Source organism: Egretta garzetta, unplaced genomic scaffold (assembly GCF_000687185.1).
Source record: "Egretta garzetta isolate BGI_Z169 unplaced genomic scaffold, ASM68718v1 scaffold322, whole genome shotgun sequence".
Taxonomy (NCBI): domain Eukaryota; kingdom Metazoa; phylum Chordata; class Aves; order Pelecaniformes; family Ardeidae; genus Egretta; species Egretta garzetta.
This window is the reverse complement of record NW_009259044.1, coordinates 3340250-3362345: the sequence shown is the minus strand read 5'-3', so window position 1 is coordinate 3362345 and position 22096 is coordinate 3340250. Positions and strand designations below refer to the sequence as shown.

General features: G+C 43.0%; 1 protein-coding gene across 9 annotated transcripts in view; it reads left to right on the top strand.

Moving 5' to 3' along the window:
• MCTP2 (multiple C2 and transmembrane domain containing 2) overlaps positions 1 to 22096 on the top strand; it is a 128487-nt gene that overhangs the window by 6731 nt on the left and 99660 nt on the right. For 4 of the 9 annotated variants that reach the window (XM_009635062.2, XM_035890606.1, XM_035890607.1 and 1 more), the window contains exons 3-5: positions 12338 to 12874; positions 17608 to 17670; positions 18871 to 18979. In XM_009635062.2, the coding sequence (XP_009633357.2) occupies positions 12338 to 12874; positions 17608 to 17670; positions 18871 to 18979 (709 nt within the window). Of the gene's footprint in view, positions 1 to 2337; positions 2546 to 11432; positions 11541 to 12337; positions 12875 to 17206; positions 17264 to 17607; positions 17671 to 18870; positions 18980 to 22096 lie in introns of those variants that run through there. The other 5 variants (XM_035890608.1, XM_035890609.1, XM_035890611.1 and 2 more) reach the window with 5 other exon arrangements.

Here is a 22096-nt window from a genome sequence, read left to right as displayed (position 1 = left end):
TTCCCGGTTTCTTGTACGTGGAAACAATTAACTGTCGAGTTTTGTTTTGTCTTGTTTTTCTTTTTGAATGCAAACATCTAATTCCAGTTATATATTCTAGTGGCTTTTGGAGAAGTCCTGCTATTTGGGATTGCATGTAGTTATTTTAAAATACGCGCTCCCTACACAAATTCAGGTAGTGGGAACTGTGGTCGTACCTTTGTGGTTGGGGTGTGATTTTTATTTATTTATTTTTAAATGTAGAAGTGGCTCAATTTTGTTCAACTTTGTACAACTATAATTTAGGACACAAATCTCATTACAAGCCAGGGGAAGACATTTGCGTTTTGAAATGCAGCCTGCTTCCTCCCGTTCAGGAAGGTTTCTGGTTCCTAACATCCACCAAACAACCTTGGATGCCTCATAGTCACATTTAGCAAAAGGTCTGTCTGGCCTTTGATGCTAATGAAAGCTGAGTAAGATCAAGCATTCATCTGCTTGGGTGCAAAAGTTGTTTGAACCAGAAAACCTTCAAATGTTTGGCTGCCTGCAAGCAGTTAGTGTTTCAGGACACTTGGCAAGTTAGTGACCCTTACCCATATCTGCTAGACACAGGTAGCTGGAACGTGGATGAGCTCTTAAATCCATTAAAAAACATTACTACATCTTGAAAGTTTGTTACTGACGCCTGTTGCAAAAGTTTTGGGTTTGAGCCCAGTGTGATTTTAATCCATGAACAAACCCAGGAGATTGTATAATTATGGTAGCTGAATTAAAATGCCTTTTAGTTAGTATTCACCAGAACTAAACGTCCGTGAGGAATAAACTCTGCCTTTTGCTTGCCAATTATGGGCTGTAAGTGGTCATAATTTATGCACTTAAGATGTAGTTTGAGGATATGTGCATGATAATGACAAGTGTAGCGGTCAGTTTGATCTGTCCTAAACTATCCTGCCTGGAGCTACATATGCATGAAAGGAGAATTAAAACCAAAAAAACCAACCCCAACCCACTGTGGTAGCCATGTACAAGCGAGCAGGCAGTGCGGTTGGGCAGCGTGAGCAAGGAGCTGCAGATATGCTTAAGGGAAAAGGTATTTAAGGTTTAGCAAACTTTACCCCACCTTGCCTATGGCAAATTTACCCGTGATGAATCAGGGCTAAAGTGGTTTTTAAGCACTGTGTAATGTGTCTGCAGTTTTTCCACAATAAAAGTAGTTTGATTTGGACAGATGTTAACATCTTTGTGGGTCCGCCACCTGGATGTAGCGTGGGGCTGCCAGGAGCTCTCTGGACCTAGGATTTGTGTTATTCGGTCTCATGCAACTGAAATGGGATAGAGTCCAGCGAACTCTGGCTCTAAATGGAGAATCTCTTGAATTCTATATAAATACTTTTACGTTGAAGTTTGGGTGTCTCATGCCAACAGATAAGGTAATCGCCCCGTCATTTGGTGGCACGCAGTGGGAACGAATAACACTTTTAAAGATGCACGCAAGTTCTGCCATGAATCACTGGTCCAGAACAGCGTTCCTCAAAGTGTGGGGTGTTTCCTTCTTCCCGCTTCTCCCAAAATGCATTTAAGAGGGGCGTGAATGAGCGTGTGTTGTGCTGAAGATGTTGAAGCGGGGCAGGCGTTGCAGTGGAGTACTGCTGTGCGATACCCGTGTTAGTCCTGACTTTAGGACAACGGCTCCAGCAACTGGTTCTGTGCGATGTGGTGATGACCATACTGGGTGAGATTGAAGGTCTGCGGCCCCAGGACCTGATCTCTGACAGTCACTGACCGGGTATGCAGTCAGAACAATTTAATAACAAAGAAGCCCTTACTGGGGTCCAGAGTATTTTCAAAAATTCTGGGTTAGAATTCCGTCTGTTACAAACAGAAAGCACTGAAGAAAATTGTCCGTGACATCAAATCGAGTGACCACAATGCCAGTGTAATGCCAATGAGCCCAATTCCTGCAAAAAAAGCTGCCAATAACTGCAGTGAGGACACAGATGTCCAAAATGAAAGCTACAGAGCAGGTTTGTCATATAAACCACCTATCGTAGCAGAGCTGAAAGTGAATTTTGAATTACTTCATCAAGCACCAGTAAAAGAGGTGTCATCCTAACTCAGCAGTGCCAGTATTTCTGTTTTGGGGAGTTTTTCAGGTTAGATCATTTCCAGGACTGCCCCAGAAGTTACTGTAGAATTGAGATTCTCTGAACTTCTGCAGATAAAATCCTGAACAGCTCACTTGAACATTTATCCCTGCATGGGGTTGTAGCAAATTCTTATATTTTAATTTTGAGCCTTTTGTTCAAACTTAAGAGTTACTGGAATCCTAGTTTGTGGTTTTCTTGATAATGACGTTGATATTTAGGGGCTTCAGCTTTAGCAAACCGAAACCCCAGTGTTAAGACTTGAGAAATGCCAAAGTGTAATTGCCAATGAACATGAGTTAATTTACCAACTTTATCTGATCTTCTCAATGGGAAAAATAATGCTGTAACAGAACCTGGAGACAAGGTGAATATTTCCAGTGCCAGGAGGCTAAAAACTCTGAAAGGTGTATGGAAAGGTAAACCTCAAAGCTGGTTCTCTTCTGTGAGAAATGACTGGCATTTAGAGACACGTGCTGGCATGTATTTAGTCTCTACAACTGGGGGGGAAAAAAAAAGTTTAAAGGATTTTTTAGGTTCATGCTGCCATTCGTGCGCTGGCATGTATTTAGTCTCTACAACTGGGGGGGGGGAAAAAAAAGTTTAAAGGATTTTTTAGGTTAATGCTGCCATTCGTGTACTGAATGTTTTACTGTCATGACTTCAGGGGAGCAGTGTGATTGGTTTTAGTTGAATGCATTAGCTTCTTCATATTTAAAGCACTAAGTCCAGGATGAAATTTATTCCCCAGAATTGCAGCTATGAATAAGGAGGATGAAGCTCCTTTAGTCCAGGGGGAAGGTATATTGATATATTTGCTTGCTTTTCCGTCTATAACAGAGTCTTGCCGTTGCAAGTTTTACCCAGAAGTCAGGCTTGAGCAAGAGAAGTTTTCTTGTCACTAGTGGCCAGTTTGCATGTGTCTCTTTTCTCCGTTGCTTGTTATCAGACTCGGTGTTCCGCTGCTTAACTTTACGAAGTTAGCCATGTAGATGGTGGCTTATTCTTATCTGAACTACTGTCATCTGTAAAAGCATAGCTGATTGCCGAATGTTAAAATTTCCTCCTAAAATTGCTTTTTCTCCCCCTTTCCATAGCAGGTATACCATACCGTTATTGCCATTTAGCCAATACAAAAGCATGGCTTTCAAAGATCTTTATTTTCAGGGGTTGTTCCCTAGTAATTATCTGCTTCTGCTTCACTGTTTTTCTGAATGTCTTATCTCGGGATCCCTTGTAACTGAATTCTAGACTAGCTGAGGATCCACGAAGTCTGCTAAAACGTTCATGTATTTTGAAGAAAATGATGGGGGGGGGCTTTGTGCTGAAGTTGTTGTGCTTGTACCATGGGTACAAGCATGCAATAGTTCTGCATACTCACAGTGGATTTCTTGGAGATTTAGGAAAACACTGTGTGTCTTCCAGAAATACTTCCCTAGAAAAACACACCAGTGACAAGGAGGGTTTTTTTTGTCTCCCCCCAGATAAACACTTGTATACCAATGACAGCCTGGAGGTCAGACACCGATTCATTGTGGCTATAAGCGCCTTCTGAGCTCAGGATCTGAAGACTGCTTTGGATGCTGAATATTTGGTTTATTCTTCGTTTAAACTCCCCTGTGCTTCTCCCAGGCTCTCCATTTTGCTTGTGTTCGTTGTCTCTGTCCATCGTCAGTCCCTGTGCTGTTAACTTGGTACAAGTCAGTTGTACTGATGACTGTGTGGTAGTGTGGGAGGTAGCTCTGAAACCCTCAAACATTTGGCTTCATCAAGAGCCTCCTAAGGGCTTTATTTGTATGTGGGTTTTCCAGTCTCCCTTTCAGCTTTCTTGGTGGCAATGCACGACACCAGTTACCAAAGTGCAGTGATTTTCTGTAAGGACACTTGTGGTTCTTGCAGAAAATGAGGGCTATTACTGGTGCAATTCCCTCATTCAGCGATATGCTACAACACGCCAACCTCTGTTTTCTTTAGGGGCAGTTGCCTTCAGCCTCCTGCCTTTGTGAATTAAGAGACTGTAAAAACACTGGGTCATTTTTGCCTGCAGATGTACCCAAACATTTAATCACACAGGTCAATACAGATTCAAAATAATCTCAACTCTCCTGTGTACCCAACTTTAGCTGTTGGGAAGAGGCAGACGCTGTAGTAAGGAAGAAAAGCCTGCTTAGCACAGGCTTTTGGCTTGCTCAAGTTAGTATCAGGCCATTTCTACAGACCAAAAATGTTCTGTTCAGGCTGCCTTGGTAAATTGTTAAATAAAGAATCACACAGAGCTTTTAATAGATTTTTTCCTCTGTAGTCACCGAGTTTTGATAAATTGTGTGACAGTATTAGTAGTTATTTAGGGAGCAGTGCTGGCACATGCAAAAGTAATTTGCATATAAACACAAACTTCTTTTACTTAAATATGTGACTTAAGTGCTAGTAGAAGGCACTGGCTGATCTGGCCTCCAGTGGAAATGAGTCTCCAATTTCCTTCCTAGGTTTGTTTTTCCTGAGAGTTAAGAAAAGGGATGATCTATTTCTGTGCACCTCTTGTTATAAAAATACACCTTTTGTTATGAGAGATGAACAAGGGCTCGGAGGAGAGAGTGAGGAGGAAGGAGGCTGCGGGGCTGGATTCCCACCGGAGCCCCTTTGGGTGGGCACCAGCTCCTTCAACATGTGGGTCCCCGCCTCTCTCCAGATCTTGTGAGCCCTATAAACCTTTCCCTTTTCTATTTATTTAAGAGATCTCCTTATCTCGCTTTTACCTTGCTTGTGTCTACATCTCTCCTTCCCCTTGCTGCTCATCATTTTTTGGGGGTTGTTCAGCCTGGAGAAGAGAAGGCTGCAGGCAGACCTGATTGCAGCCTTTCAGTACCTAAAGGGAGCCTATAGGAAAGATGGGGAAAATCTTTTTAGTAGGGCCAGCTGTGACAGGACAAGGGGCAATGGTTTTAAACTAAACCAGGGTAGATTTAGACTGGATATAAGGAAGAAATTCTTTACAATGAGGGTAGTGAAACCCTGGCAGGGGTTGCCCAGAGAGGTAGTGGAGGCCCCATCCCTGGAAGCATTCAAGGCCAGGTTGGACGGGGCTGTGAGCAACCTGATCTGGTTAGCGGTGTCCCTGCTCCCTGCAGGGGGGTTGGACTAGATGACCTCTAAAGGTCCCTCCCAACCCAAATCATTCTGTGATTCTATTCCCCTTCCCCTGCTCCTGGAGGTGCCCCGCTCTAGGTACCACCTTTCCCAGGGACCACCCGTTGTGACTGGGAATGGTGAGGCGAATTAGAAAACAGATGCAGTCAATGGTGAAGAAATATCTGAATTGCTGGCATGGTGTCAGCACATGGCACAGTGCCTTCCGAGGGCAGGATCTGTCACTCCAGGATCTATCTTAGAGCCTGGTTTGATGTGCACATCGTCCCCTGTGGCACAGGGCTGCAGGGAGCAGCTCTTTGTGCATAGGTGTCCCGGAGAGGTCGGATGCTCGGCAGGTGTGATTGCACTGGAAAGATCATACTTGATTGTACCAGCTTGGTACAGTCCCATGAATAAGATTGAAAAGGTTGGGCCCTCTGGTTTGCACAGGTACAATCTACGCAGCTACAATATTTTGAAGGAAGCTGCAAGAGTGGAAGGAACTTGTGAAATATTTTTTGTAAAAATACACCCAAACACTTCCTCCTTCATTTCCCCCATACATACTCATCATTTTTCTTCTGTTTTAGAATAGGCAGAAACAAACCAAAAGCAAGACTTTTATAAGCTGGAGGCAGGTGCAGGGTTTTTTTCAGCAACTTTCACTATCAGGTGCTATTTTAAGGCGCTTGTAGCAGCTGGTCGTTCCGTTACTGCTCATAGTTACTGTCTGCTCATAAACGGTGAGAAAAAAGCTCTCCAGATTGTGCAAAATAGTCTCTAAGGAGTTAGAGCATCCCTGTTCCTCTCTTGTGTGAGAAGTGGAGGAAGACGCGTGCTTCTTTCGTGTGTTTGTGAAAGATGGAGCTCGTCACGCTTGAGCCAATTAAAAGATAAAAAGCCAAGCATGGGAGCTAAAAGCCCAGAGCCTAAAACCCCAGGGATCTGTAGCCCTCCCCCCCCCCAACCAACAAACCCAAAACCTTAAAAAAAAAAAAAAAAAGTCTTAAGGTGCCTGTATTACCTGCATATAATAAATATGCATTTCTTAAGCTTTGTATTTACCCTAGATAGTGTTTGTGTTCTTCTGCAAGGAGTGCAGATTTCTTTCAGTTTACATCAAGCAAACAAGGCTAGTTTCTTTTGGTCACCTTATTTCCATTCAAGCATTGAAGCATATGAAATTGTCTTTCATGAAGCCCTTGTACTAATTTGGTTGGTAGCAACAGGGCGCGTTTTTATTTCATTTTATATTTAAGTTTAGCATCCCACTACGCTTTGCAAATGAGCCCGTAACGATAGAGTGACAGAAGAGCAGGATCTCTATCAACAGCCGGGCATTGCTTGAAGCCCTATGGGGAAGCTGAAGCTCAAAGGCAATGGCAAGGTTTGGAAGGGGGCCCAGACCTGACCCTGCTTTTGCAGCAAGTCGCCTTTGCCATGAAGACGTTAGCTACACTTCAGCAGTGCACTCCCTTTGATGCTTGTTCGTGCTAAAAATAATTCTAATGCTGATTTCCCCGGGGTAATCAGCCTGTGCAGAATCAGATTGAGATTAGACTTTTTCTGGTGCCTTATCAAATTTAGGTTCAGGTGTTTACCATATGCTGTGAGACACAGCTGCAGGAAGAAAAGGCTGGCTCAGTTTCTCAATATTGTGGTCTATGTACCTAACCCAGTGTCCCCTGTTAATCCTACCTGGAGAGGAATGGTCTCTGGCCCAGCTAGGTCAGGCTTTCCTTTTGGACTCATTTCTTCTGCAAAGGGAGCACAATGCTTCAAGGTGTCAATAATCCAAGGGATGTCCTGCCTCTGGTACAGTATTCCCTTTTCTTTTAAATGTTTTAAATACATATACGAGTGTAACTGGTGCTGGGTTTTGGAATGCTCCAGGAGAAACTGCTAACTCTGAACGAAGGGTTGCTTTATTTGGATGATACTCTCTTATCTCTGTGGCTGTTGATGCTTATCATAACGCTGCTGCATTTTCCGATAAGGTACTGAAATAAGCCACTGCAAAGACGGAAGTGTAGGTTTCTTTTTCTAAAGTAATTCCACTCTTAGTAATGATTCGTATTTGACTGTGTTCTAGACACAGTGAGGAGAAGAGCCCGGAGTACTTAGCATGATCTGTTATAGAAATAACCACCCAGCACATATAGTTGTTCTTTAGCCAGCTGAGAGCTATTTTCCTGGTAAATTTTTTTTTTTCTCCTCCCAGGGAGAAATAGATTAATTTATGGTTCCTAGGGCCAGAGGATGGAATTTATAGCAAGAAGCTAAAAAGAGGGTCTGAAAAGAGGATCCCAATCCTTTTCCTCCCTGCTCCCTTATCTCCTTGACGCCAGCCTCGTTCCTCAGCGCACTGAGTTCGGGATTTATAAATCTAAAGGGGTTATACTCTTCTTATAACTTTAATAGCCAAATACTGTGCTGCAGAGCAGAAGTGTAATTAGCTTTGCTTGTAACTTGCACAGTGGTTTACGTGTTAGGTTTTAAGCTGGTGAATCTGTGCCAGGCAGGCAGAGATTGGGATGAATATCCTATGCCAGAACAGCCAGCATCAACAGAGGTTTTACAGTGAGGGAGTTCCTTGCAGTTTGAACCTGTGTTAAGATGCCTGCAAGTGAGGAACATCTTCCTAACAGCTTCTAATGCACGTTAGTGTTTTCAGCTATGATGGGTTTAAATGTCGGCTAGCATTTAGTGCTAGCTGAAAACATACCGACTGCATCAGGCGTTACGAAGATGGATGGCGTGCAAACTGACCCGGCGTTTCCAGCTTAATTGGATAAGCAAATTGAGTGCGATGATTACTAGATTTATGAAAGTTGTAATAGCGGTGGCGTGGTGTTCAGCTGCATTTTTATCTTCTTGCTGGCTTTGAGGATGCTTCCTAAAAGCGTTTAGCGGGGATCGTTTCAGGGGTGCTTCAGTGAGCATCGTGTGCGGCTGGGGGTGCAGGGAATGGTTGCTTAGAAAGAATTCCATAATTTCCAATACGTAAATCAGTTTGGTTTCGCTTGTGAGTTTAGTTCTATTGGGCACTTTTATAATGTTTTCAGAGTGTCTTGTAGTATTTCTCACTTGTGGCTTTTCTGGCTTTCTGACAAGACAGTAAGCGAAGTAGAATTGCAGAATGATTTCTCCAGGCTTTCAGTGGCATTTGAAATACCTCTTATAGCCACCTGCTAGAACATCTAAAAAAAAATCGTTTAGCTCTAAATATTATAACAATTTAAGGGAGTATGTGGGGAGTGTTATAGTGAGAGAAACCAAAGCACATAAAAAACCAAAAAAATCTCAAGGACTGTAATTAGAAGATACTTAAGGGAGGATAAAATGCTAGAAATATTCGTTACATCAGTCAGACGGTGAGCTGTGACCAACTTTCTTGTCACTATTCCTTTCCTTCTTGCCCCTACTGCCCTCAAAAGAGGAGGAGACAGCCAAAGAAAAGGATATAATAAAAATGACAGGTGCAATCAAAAGTGGTCTCTCGGAAGGAAGAGATGGAACTATATGGATTCTTCTAAGCCTTTGAGATTTAGCAACATATTAAAGAGAAGGCTGAAGAAGATAGGCTAAAAAGAGATTTTAATTTTTTTTCTTGTTACATAAGAACAAGGAGCCATTCAATTAAATTAAAAACATCCAAGTTAACATTGATAACAGGAAATGTTTTGCTTTGAATGAGTACTGTTTCAGATTTTTGGTACAATGTGCCGTTGATGCAGGGAAAGAATAAAAAGGCCGAGCTTAGACCAAGAATTTGGCAACATACACTTTTCCCTGTGGTTGCTTAGGGAATATTTGGCGATGCGGTTGGCACCAAACTTCTTCTGAAGCTGTGGAAGGAAGAGGGAAAACTTCTGGCCCGTGGAGGATAAGGAGTACGTGAACAACGTGTTGGTATCAAGGACACAGTTTTTACAAGCAAGGAAGGATTTTTCTCTCTTGAAAATTATGTGTTTCTGTTGATGTTGGTCTGTATGGAAAAGAAAAGCAGAGAAAAATTGATGTGGGAAGAAAGAAAGTAGTTGTGCATGTGCATACGTGCTGGTGTGGCATGGGGGTACCCCAGGACGCCTGGCACCCCTGGCTCCATCACCGTGCTGGGGAGGGGAGGGTGGTCCCCATCCCGATCTTCCTCTCTGGGGCAGAGATTCCTGGTCATGGTGGTGATGTGGTTTTGGTTTGGTTTGTTTTTTTTTTTTTTTTTTTTTTTTTCTGCTTGAACTGGGAAAGTGAAGAAAGTGCCAGTCTGTGGATGGCTGATATCAGAGTGCATTTGGCCTTCAGACTGCATTTACCCTTTTCTCGGATTAGAACAGATTGCGTATTTATTTTTGTTTGTATATTATAACCATTATAGCCATCACTTGGATTAATTTGTTTGTAAATATGATATTTATAAAAGAAGAGTTATAGCTGCAGCAGGAGTGTGGGTGTAAAGGTTCAGAGGCAGAATATGGCCAAACACCTTTGCAATCCAGGGATGGGTTTGTTTCTTCTGGGGCCTCAGTTCAGGCACCCGGTGCTCCCGATGCAGCAAATATCACCGCTGTGTTGCCCCAGCGTGGGAGCTGCTAGGCGGCAGGTAGCTGGAGCCATCCCTGCTGTCTTGACCAAAACCCAGAAACTTTTCCCTCAATTTTTATTTATTCTTTTTTTTTTTTTTTCCTTCCACTGTGATTCTGCCTGGCTTGAGGACTCTGCTCGTTCTGGGTTAAATGCAAGTGGGTCTCAGAGATACACTACGGTCCCTGCGCCATCCTCGCTGAATGGGCGTTTCTGTTCAGCAACTGAAGGAATGTAACTGGAAACAAAACATTCAACTGGGGGAAAGTAACTGGAAAAACCTCCAGGAACACGTCCGCTGCTAGGAAACAAAATCTCAAATCAAACAAAATAAAAACGACAGCAGTGGGTTGTCAAAATTGAGAGGGGTGGAGAATAACAGGAAGGGAATAGGAAGCAGTCGGAGCCTTGGGAAGTCAATGTTGTGAGCTGGGTCCTGTCGTTATTTACGATACCTTTACTTCAGCAGGTTTATATGTGTGTAAGCGAGCAAAGCAGAGCGCCCTGGCGGTAGATGAGTTGCTTCAACGAGTCCCAACAGCAGTGTTTCATAATATTTCGTGCAAATGTGCTTAGCCTAATAATTTCAGTTATTGGCATGTGATGTAACGCTACTGAGGAGGCCTGCGGCTGCTTTGTCAAGTTATTATTTAAAGAGGGAAGAGCCTAAGTGAAAGCTGCCAGCTGACCTGCCTCGCCGGTCAAATGCATCAGGTTTGGCATTTATTTCTTTTTTCCTCCCCTTGTCAATCTGATCAGCTTGCACTTCACCCCGAGATCAGTGAGAAAAGAAAGCCCCGCCATGCCTTCATGTGCCCGAAATTTCCCTCTGTGAGGTTCAGAAGATTCTTGTTGCTCCTCAGTGATGCCATGAGGGGAAAAGATAATTTCAGTTTTGTCCATGTGCATTTTGATACTGGGTCTGACTTCTGGAGAGAGAGGTGAAAATACTGTGTTAAGCTGATATATCCATACTAGCACACCTTCCTATTTGGGCAAAATTTATTACTGCCTTGTGAATGCATGTAATGCCATTAAAGTTTACTATTTTTTGTATGGAATATAGCAATGATGATATTAATCGTTTATATCCCAATATAAATGAGGGGAGGATTGTGCAGCTTTAGTTACATAGTAATATAGCTAAAGCATTTTTTGTAGATGCCTGAACACTCTGCAAGTATGGTGGGGTTAGTCATAAAATTATTTAAATAAGTTATTAAGTAACTGGCTATACAACCTCATTCAAATTACTGAATGTAAGAGTATATTTCTTTGAAAGCAGACAGCGGTTTCTCTATCTGGATTCATCCAAGGGTTGTCTTTCTATTCCCTGTTCTGGTGTTTTCCCTGGCGATCAGGAAAAGAGCAGGATAAGTCACTTTGGTCGACTGTGCAACAGCTAGAACGTAAATACGCTGCGAGTTCTGGAAGCAGCAGTCAGGTAGTTGATGGTATACATTTCTAAGGACATGGGTATATACCGTAACCTCTGCGTGCGTGCCTTTGGGACTGTAAAGGAGTAAATCTGCAGGTTTCATCAGCTTTTTTTTCTCAATGAGTTTTGATGATGATTTCACTATCTCTGCTTCATAGAACAAGGATGGTTGCTCAGCTGTTAACCACAAAAGACTCCATCCGTGAGGATATTCCCATGCACAGAGGTGTCCGTTCGGCCGCTCCCTTATGATGCAGATACAGTAGGTGATTTTGGTTTGGCTGTTTTCTTCTTGTCTCTCCCTACTGTATAAATGCTCAGTATGAATCAGCCCAAAGACAAGAGTCCACCAGAAGGTTTTCAAAATCTGTAAGTGATCCATCCACCCGTTTTTGTCCTCATTTTCTCTCAATTGCTGCCTTTATGAAGAAAATTAATTCTGGAGCAGTGACTTTCACTGGCAGTGGGTTAATGTAAGGGAATGTTTTGGGGTGCCATCTGAGATTTCTCATGCCCTATACATCCTCTTCAACCTCAGCCACTTAGTTTGTGGAGCTGGTTTTTGTGTTGTGCTTGTCTACTAACACCTTGTGTAAGAATCCGTGTAGCCTAGGAAATAGCCAAAAAAACCTCTACGTAGGCTCGAAGAGCATCAGCAGAAATTATGGTGCCAGCATTGCCAGCGTTTTTCATGTGCTAGCATTATCGCGATTTAACTCCCATCGGTAAGTTTTGTACAGAAACAGTTTCAAATTGGATCCATCTCAAGTTTTTGCAAATCAGGACTTGGCAGAGGAAGAAATATAACGTCTCCTCTCAGCAATCATAAAGGAGTGGGCAGACATTGCATTTTTGTGTAGGATTAAATACTTGTTCCGGCTGTTTTCCTCCTAAATAATCAAACCTACCCACCAGATTGTATTTGGAAGCAGTTGCTAATGTGGCATGCTTTGTTTTAACTGTTTAGAAAAATGAAAGTTTCGAGATGAGACAACATGAATCATAATCTTCAGCGGCTGTTCACTTTCGTGACTGACTTGCCTTCTTCCTACGTTCCTTTTAGTCACCCTGGGAATCGCTGAAGCCGTTTCATGCAGGAGGCATTGCTGAGGTTCCCCTTGCAGCAATGGACTTGGATAAACCATCCGTCTGGGGATCCCTGAAGCAGAAAACGAGACCGTTCCTGCAAAACCTAAGCGTGAAGAAGACAAAGAAGAGGTCTAGCAAAATGGTGCAGAGGAAGGTCCACACCTTGGACAGACGCCTCAGCGTGTCAGTGCCGGACTTGCTGGAGGTAGAGACTCTTACAGAAGAAGAAACGACTTATTCCAGTACGCAGGTGTTGTCGAGCTGCTCCCCCAAGAGCTTCTCCAGGTCTGCGGTGTCCCTGAAAAGCAGAAGCGCCTTGGTGAGGCCAGCAGGAGAGGACTGGCCGTGGGGGCCGCAGCGAGCGACACGCTCGGAGGTGACCATCACCCACCCGGACGCCCAGGTCGTGGGCAGCCCCGCATCCGAGGTGAAGAGAAAATCCAGCCATGACCTCCTGGAGCTGCTGCAGAGCGCCCGCCTCAGCACCGCTCTGTCGGATGAGGGGGCAGAGGTGGGTGCTTGGGCATCAGCCAGGCTCAGTGGCCGCCCTGGGCTCCTTCTGCTTCTCATTGTCTGGGTTAGAAAGGGCTGGAAGAGGGGGCCCTATTCAAGGAACAAATGGGGGATACAAATAAGCATAAACCATATATTTATATATAGTAATAAGTATATAGTAATAAGTATATAGTCTATAAAATATACATAAATTATTGGAGACTAATTCAGATGTCAATCTGGAGCTGCAATATAACCCTGCTCCTTTTTTTTTTTTTTTTTTTTAATTTTGGCAAGGCTTCAGATTTTCCTTCAGATTCACTTCAGATTTTTCAGAGTTGTTGGAATTGCTCACAAAAGTTGTTGCAGCCCTCTGAGCTCTGAAATGTGCTGCTGATATATTTGCCATACCATTCTTTTTAGTTAATACAGTATAGCATGATCAACTTGCCATCCACCCACTCAAAATCCAGCTGAAGGCAAGAGGTGAAAGAGGTGAGCATGGTGAACTCTTGCCTGTACCTGGAATTAACCAAAACCATCACGTGATGGAGCACAGTGAACGTGTAGCATCACGTCGTGGGCTGTCCTTTGGGTTTGCGTTCTGATTAATTAGAGGAGGTGCAAAATCAAAACGTTTTCTCTGTGTTCCCTGTCTTGTCCTCCTCCTTCCCTTTCCCCCCACCTTTGTGGTCAGTATTTCTGTGGCTGGACAAACTGTCCCATGAACAGGAGGATCTGAGTCCAATGTCCTTCAAACCTGGGATGAAACAGTAATTCCTGCCTGGCCTGAGCAAAGTGGGGAATCCTGTGGAGTTGGATGATGGCTTTGTAATATAGACAGCAGGTGAAGATTGTGGCTGCATGAAACATTTTAGGCAAAATTTGTTTTGTGTTTTGTGGAAGCGAATCTCCTTCTGTTGAGCTTCCACTGGGAAGGTTAGATTTTGAACTTTTGTTTTGAGGCCTTTTTCCCCCCTAACCTAGGTGTTGCAGTTATGATAGCTGCTTTCCTCAGTCATCCGAGATGCAAAAATGGAAAACGTACATTTTTGGTTTAAAGTCCTCCTTTGGGAGTGGTGATCACAGGCTAATTAACATTTTTTAACTGCATGCTCAAAATGGTGGTTAGTGCTACTATGGGGAAAATGGTCCTTTCTGATAAAAATCTGCTTGTTTTGCATCTTGAAGGACTGCGTATTCTTATTAACTTAGGGTTAGCCCTCGTCTGTTGTGATGCAGAGTATCAGACTGGTAGTTACCCACCATCACTCCCAGTTTAATTGTTAACACACTGGCTTTAACTCACTGGAGTGTACCATTATTCAGAGGTTTGCATAAGAAAAATAGATAAAAAAATATATTGTTTTGTTTCTGTGCTTAAACTTTACTCAAAAGTTGTAGTGACTCACTTGGTATGTGATAGATTGGACATTATGAAATGTTATTATTTTACAAGTTTTTCCAGGTTGTCTTAATGATAACAGCAGTTCTTTCCTGCTATTGTAAACCAGAAACTCTAACCTAAAATTTACTGTAGCAGCACTGAAGTTAATCCTAAATCCTGCTTTGACTTTGGGCAAACAAAGTGCTTTAGGAGAAGGACGTACCTGTATAGTGATGGAACAGCTTAACTTCAGGATTCCTCCAGACTTCACAGTCTGAGTCTGGCTTATTCTCTGCAGCATTGAAATCTTGCCCAAATTGTGTATTTGTATATGTACCTTGTGTGTGTAAATAATTTAGTACTTACTTTTGTACCAAATCATCTCGCTATGTGAATATCCTGCCTTCCTTCCTGTAATCTGCCTCCAATTACAACTTTTAAATACAGAAAGAGATTATTTTTTTCCCTAAAGAATACATAGCAGAGAGCGAAGCAAAGAAAAGTAGAAATAGATAGGGAATATTGAATAAATTTAATTATTTTTAAGTTGAATTCGGTAAACCCCTCAATATTCCGCTTTTCATGTACTTCATTGAACAGCTACAAAATTTGTACTCCATGTGCAGTTTACTGCAGAGGTTTTTGGTCTCCTAATACTGGGTGGGGTGGCTGTGAGGAGCACGACAACAGCTCGCATCGTTCTTTTGTGAGCGTCATTCACTGATCAGTGAGGTAAATCAGAAGGAAGGCAGATCCCTGGAACAAAACAAACTAAAAAAAGCAAAAATGTAGGTTGAGGTTTTTTCCCCCTGAATTGCTTGTCACATGCCACCTCCTCATTTCCTGATTATCTTTGGTCACCCAATATCATCAGATGCTTTCCGAGCCTCGTGCACGAGCTCAGTGTGGGCTTGTGGTTTTTACACTTGTCTAAACTCTCAGTACAGAGCTGTCAGTGCTCGGAGCGTGCCGTCTTCTGTAAAGGCTCTTGCCGCAGGCTCCATATTTCCATTTGCTAAGAGATTTACTTTATCTGTTCACTATTGCAGCCCAGTGAGGCAGATTTGAAAGGTGAAGAAGCAACTGAAGTTGCATTGAACCCCTCCCTGATTGATTCAGGTTGCGAAGGGCGCCATTAATGCCCCTTTTTTGCGGTTGGGTTTTGTCCGTGGTCACACGTCATTGCTCAAGTGCTCTAACACCATTTCTTCATCTTCTTACTAAGACCTTGCAGTGAGTCACAGTCAACCTGAAGCCTCGTCCCATTGCTGATGCACTCGGTGCCCTTGTGTTTTGAATCATTCTTCCGCAGAAAACAACAGGAGATAGAGGAGGAATATTTAATTGATTTTTTTTTTAAATATTTTTTTTTTCATGTATATATACTCTTGTTTGATTTGTTTTTACACAGATATATTTGGGACTATGACCTGCTTGGTGGATGTGGCCACATTTGGTTTTACTTTAAAGTTCAGAAGCGTTACTCTAGTTAGATAAAAATCAGGATTTCAGGACCATATTTTCAGCAGTCTATATTCAGTGATCTTATTGCAATTAGCTACCTAGAATAATAGCAATTTACATTATATGGTGCTAAAATGAAAAAGAAAGGCTCTTATATTCAAAATTGTAATTTTTGTTCAAAATCTGTTGATGTAATGAAAGTAAACAAATAGAATAAAGACAAGATCATAACTTTGAGGGTAACTTTATCATAAACGATATCAAGCTAGCAGAGAGGGTACTCTCTTATCATTACAATTTCAATACAGCTCTTTGATTCTGTGTTTATGCCATGTAAAACAAGCTGTAAAGAGAAACCATTATCAGTGCCAATGATGATGCCTGAAGGAGATTCCTGTGAAGCCAGAGACTATGAGAAATACTAGGCTTAATGCACGCAAGTGAGATTTTATGCATACTAGTCAGGAAATTCAAAGTTAGGGTTCCCCTAGCAGCTGTAACTCAGCTCTGTTGTGTGAGAAAACTCTTCTGCTGCTCTTTATGATGATAATTTTTCTACTTTTAATGTGTTTTTGCAAGGTGGCCAAGTTACGAGTACTGTGGGAACCATAATGTTAAATTTTGTCTGTCACGCAAGTGAAATTTTACTTGCAGTGCTGGATTACTGTACTTCCTGATATGTAATATATGTATTTGGGGCGAGGAGGAGAATAACACAAAAGCGTATTTATATTTCTTTCAGCATATCAATATCTCTAAGATTTATGACCTTTGGTGCAGGAGCTGGTTCTTTTTTTTCATGTCCATATAGTGCTCCACATAATGCAGCTCTCATCAGAGAGATTTGGATGTTACCACGCTGCACGTAAGAACATTTTCACATGAGGATCGAATTCCACCTTGTGTGCATTTCTGTAGACTGAGGTTATTCTGACATAAATCTTTGTATTTGAATGGGCTGTGATTGCCCTGCTTTAGACCAAAAGAGTTGCTCAGGCACGTAGGTCCTCTTCAGCTTGAATGATGATCGTAGACTTTTCTAGCAGTCAAAACAGCATCAGAGTTGTCTTGACCAATGAATCCCTTCTGCGTGTCCAGACAGTCTAGACACCGTGCCACCATAGCCTCAAGTTTTTGGATGAGTCAGTATTTAGGAAGAAATGTTTGACTTCCTCTCCTATGCTGGGCACTAGAAAAAAATGGTTTGGATCTTCCAGTTACTGCGGAAAGCTGGGGGGGGGGGTGAAGTACATACCCAACATGTTTTTTTCCCTTTCCCTTTGACCATTTCTTTCTAACTTTTCCCCTGAGCATTTTTTTTTTCTTTTTTTTTTTTTTGGAAAACAAACAAAAGAAAACTTTTCCTGGACCTTGCCTGGTGGGTGATGAAGGAGAAATCATAGTCAAATGAGAGCAGCAGGTTCTCTAACCCCAGGATATTGCTGCTGCTACTACCACTTCTGGCATTTTTTATTTCATTTTAGGGAGGACACTTGGAGATTCAACAAATAGAATTCTGCTTGGGAATAGGGGTCAGCATTGCAACGCTGACTGGTAAGTCACCAGGAGCAGTAACCTCCAGGCCTCAGGAGAGTTTGTGGTAAGGACCTTTGGCACTGAAAGCACAGGTCTCTACTGGGGAGGAAAAGAATTTATTCCAGTAGCTGGAAGCAGGCGCTTATTTTTTTAGATTAAACTTGAGATTAAGTGAAGTTACTGTAAAACAGGAAAAAGAAAGCTACATCTAAATTATGGAGGGGAATGTTCTATAAGCAGAAGTAAAAGAATTTAACTGGTTACACATACGTACAAGTACTTTCTTGACTTGACTGTAGGAGTATTTTCTTGATTCCTATGTTACTGTTGTCTAATTCATTGCATCTTTTTTTTTTTTATAGTACCCATGTGGAGAAATGGATCTAGACTCTTCCATGTCGTCTCAAATTTTTGATGATCAGATGGTAAGTCCTTCTGTTTTAAAGTATTTTGAAACGTGATCAGAAGCACAATTTATTTTAGGTTTAGGTTCTTTGCTTACAAATTTAAAAACCCAGGAGGTGAAGAAGCCTTCTATAGATCTCTCCAGTGAGGTTTTTTTTGTTTGTTAGGTTTTTTTTGTTTATTTAGTGGTGGTTCTGTGTGTGTGTTGGGGTTTTTTTGTTTTGGTTTTTTTTTTTTTTTTGGTTGGCTTTTGGTTCTTTTTTGTAGTGCAAAGCAGTTGCTAATGTTTTAAACAGACACAAATTTCTGGATTTTTTCTGAAGTATTCTGTAATTTCGATGTTGTATTGGTATCTGATGAAAGCATGAGCATAAATACTCAACCAGTGGCCTAGGAACAAACTGGATTAAAACAAAGACAGCAAATGTCTTAACATGGCTGGAGGGCTTGATGGACAACAAAACCAGCCTAAAGGCAGCACAAAAAGGCATTGGCAGTTTTGACACGTGCTCTTCTCCCATAAAGCATATTTGCCTATTCGGGATGAATTTCTCTACCTTTGCCCTCTGATAACCTCGCAAGCGCTGGCCAGAGGCTGTTTTCACTGAACGTGCCAGCTGGATGCTGCTGCCGCTGAGGGGCGTAACCCTGGCAGCCCCTCTGATGAACAAAGATCCCCTTGAGTTCCCTACTGCAAAACCTCGCAGCCAGCATTGCCCACTGCTGTATTTCTCTCTTCTTAGAACTGTATACAGAAATGCTGTCCTCTCAGTAGCTACGTGAAAACGTGTACTTCCTCTTGAGATCATCCGATGAGTGCGAATGGACTCGATGATCCTTATGGGTCCCTTCCAGCTTGAGATATTCTATGAATGCGCGATAAATAGCTATTAAAAAACCCCAACAATACAGTAAGTTGGTAGGATTTGGAAAACCTGTGCGTGCGTTTGTGATTGTTAATATTACCACTCATTTTCAGATATAACCCTCCTTGTGTTACCCCTTGCTTTGTTGAATGTACCTGATGCTGATAATTAGCTATTTGCAGAATGAAACAAAGCCTGGGAAAGAAATCTTTTTGTTTTTTTCTTCCTTTCTGTAAAAGATTGCCCTAAGGAAAGATGAGAACTTTGTCTCTGCAAAATCAAGAGAACACCTGTTTTGTTCATGGTCCGCTTCAGGAGTTGTCCAGCGGTGACTGATTTCTTTGTTCTCCTTAGGCTCTAGAGGAAGCAAGCGATTGCTTGAGTGACCTGCCCAGCCCCTTTGCCTACCTCCTGACCATCCACCTGAAGGAAGGCCGGAATCTGGTTATCAGAGATCGCTGTGGTAAGCCCCACCTTTCAGCTGATTTCCTTGAAAATTCACACGTCTCTCCTTTCAGTGACTTCAGTTTGGCAGCGGGTGGCTTCTTTTCTTATCTCTGATGCAACGAGTCATTGATTTGTGTCCCTTGCCTGGGTCAGAGTGCTCAACCATTGGGTTAATCCACCTTAGGTATACAGGGGAGCCAGATGCCCTCTGCTTGCTGCTCCTCCTGTCTGAGCAGTGGCAGAGCACCTCCTTGGCTGGACTTAGCACCTGTGGCTATTCAGGAACTGCAGAGCGATTCATCTTGAAGTTCTGTTTGAGCTTAGCAAAACCCAAAAAAACCCAAACAAAGAATACTGTGAAATTTATTAAATGATGGAGCTGCTCTAGGAGTGCTTTTGGGGTTGTCTGCAAAGATTTTGATAAAAGGGAAACCACGGGAACAGGCCTGTAAGCCAGAAAGCCCCCCTCTAACCTGGGATGGAACCTAAGGAGGACAACATTTAAAAAAAAAAAAAAAAAAAAAAATGTTAGCAAACAAATTTGAAAACATTTGGGGAATTCCTGGAAAAACTGTGAAAGTGCCTGCTGTTAGCCTGGCTCTTTTTCAGGCTGTTGCAACAGGGAGTAAAAGTGCTTATAAGCAGCCAGTTGGTAGTTTCTCCGCTTGCTGCGGAGGGAAGAGCCGTCCTGCCGGAGGCTCTGCAGAGACTTGTCGGGCTCTGCAGCAGCAGCTGTTTCAGGACCTTTGATCTGAACCTGTCAGCTCTTCCATATGTCCAATCTTTTCTGCATTTTAGATTTATTCTTTATTTCATTTTTTTTGTTTTTTCTGCATGTGGAAACAGTTCTAATACTTCTGCATTGCAAAGTATATGAGCAATTGCTCTCTTTTGAGATGAAGCAATAGGGTTTATTCATACAGTTTTAAAGAACATAAGCTTGCGCAGCTTGAAGGCCTGTGAAGTTTTGCATCTGGAGGGACCCGTAGGGATTTAGAAACCTTCTCAACTGAGGTGCTTCTTGTTTGGATTTCCTTTATCTATTTCCTCAGTTAACTTTCCATGCTGGTTTTCATGGCTTCACCAAACAGTAGCTCTCGGCCAAGCGTATGCTCGTTTTTACTCCCAGCTTTTGGAAGGAGTGCATGAATACTTAGATTAAGATCTTTACTCTTGAAACAGAAGCATGTATTTCCTAAGTGTAGCAGTTCATCAGATTTACGAGCAAGCTGCACAAGCCAGGACACATCCAGCTACTTCTATGGAAAAGATGCTATAAACGAACAATTCCAGCAGAGTAGTATTTCCAAAGAAGACAAAGTGTAGTTTGCTCTAGGCTGTGTTTTGTTGTGTAAGAAAGCAAATGCTGGTCTTAGTGAAGCATAGGACAATGCAGTCAAACAACATAAGCAAGGAAAAAAAAAAAAAAGCATTTTGATGGGTGTCTCTTGCTTTGTGGCAAATGACCACTCTTTTGGTAAACTAAGTATGTGAAGTGGTGCATCATTCAATAAATTGTGCTTTTTTTTTTTTGCACAGACATTGCGGGGGGGGGAAATAGTGACTTGATTATTCTGCAGTCACCATCATGTTGCAGTGGTCTCTCCTTAAAAGTAAAGCATGCTGCTGATGCCCTGATGCACATCTTCATAGGTCTCTGCTGTCGTACTGGTTACTTAGGATCTTTGCATGACACTCAGGCCTGACCTGCAACCGCTGTCCTTTTTGCAATGTGCTTTTAAAAACGGGAAGTTGTCAGCTTTGCTCATCTCTCTAACGTGAGAAAACTCGCGGGCCAGGATAATGCAACTTCCCTCTTCTCCCCACTCCATGAAGCCAGATACAACTGTCTGACAACTACAACCTCTACAACTACCTGAAAGGAGGTTGTAGTGAGGTGGGTGTTGGCCTCTTCTGCGAGGTAACTCGTGATAGGATGAGGGGAAATGTTCTCGAGTTGTGCCAGAGCAGGTTTAGGCTGGACATTAGGGAAAATTTTTTTCACTGAAAGGGTTGTCAAGCATTGGAATGGACTGCCCAAGGAAGTGGTCGAGTCCCCATCCCTGGAGGCATTTAAAAGACGGGCAGACAAGGTGCTTAGGGACATGGTTTAGTGGTGGGATGGCAGTGTTAGTTTAACAGTTGGACTTGATGATCTTAAAGTTTCCAACCTAAATGATTCTAAGATGCTATGATAGAATTGCTGCCAGCCTGCTCCAAATAATCTGAATATAGGAACATGTCTGCAGCCAGACTATCCTGCGAGTCAGACTATGGCTTGGGCTGAAGGCCAAGTCATCCTCATTCATGTTTTGGGAAGAGCAAACCTCTAGAGCTGACCAAGGAACACTGCCTGGCACAGCTGGGAGAGAGTTTCAGGCCCTTTTCCCATGGTTTTCTGCATGCAACGAGGCACTGGAGCTCCCCAGTGGGTAACACCAAGCTGCTGGTCCTGTGGTTTTTGTGTGTGCTGGTTTGAAACCATCCCTGGTCAGCCTGGTCAGCCTTGCGTGAGCCACTACAGAAGTGCCCCAGGTAGGCAGGGGTGATGGCAGTGTCGGAATTCGTAGGTAGGAGTAGCAATAGTCCTGCTTTTATTCAAAAAAGCGTGTGTGCTCGGCGGTAACTGCTTGAAGCATCAGCTTCATCCATGGGAACAGACTCCAGACGCGGTGTTGGAGTATGCGATGCGCTGAATGACAACACGCTCACGTGAAAACCACGGGGCCTGAGCGAAGAGTCTAAGCCAGCATCTTGCGCCTAGATCAGGATTAGCGTAAAATCTGTGAATATCCTGGATTTTAATACTTGGCAGTTACATCATCAGCAGTTGCTCTTGAAAACAATCACAAAGCAGGCACCAGACCCATCAGTGTACAGTTTTGGGGCGGGGGGGCGTTCTGTACCAACTCAAAGACCGGGAAAATGGCACTGAGAAGCACGCGTGGTGCCCCGGCCCCCTCTCACGGGTGCCTGCATTCGCGGCGCTTTGGCGCGGCCCAGGCCCAGGCCCAGGCCCAGGCCCAGGCCCAGGCCCAGGCCCGGGGCTCCAGCCCCGCCGTTATGTAACAGCCGAAGCCAAGTTTCCATTAAAAACAACAAATTCCGGCCCTCTCGGTTGCAAAACCAGCGG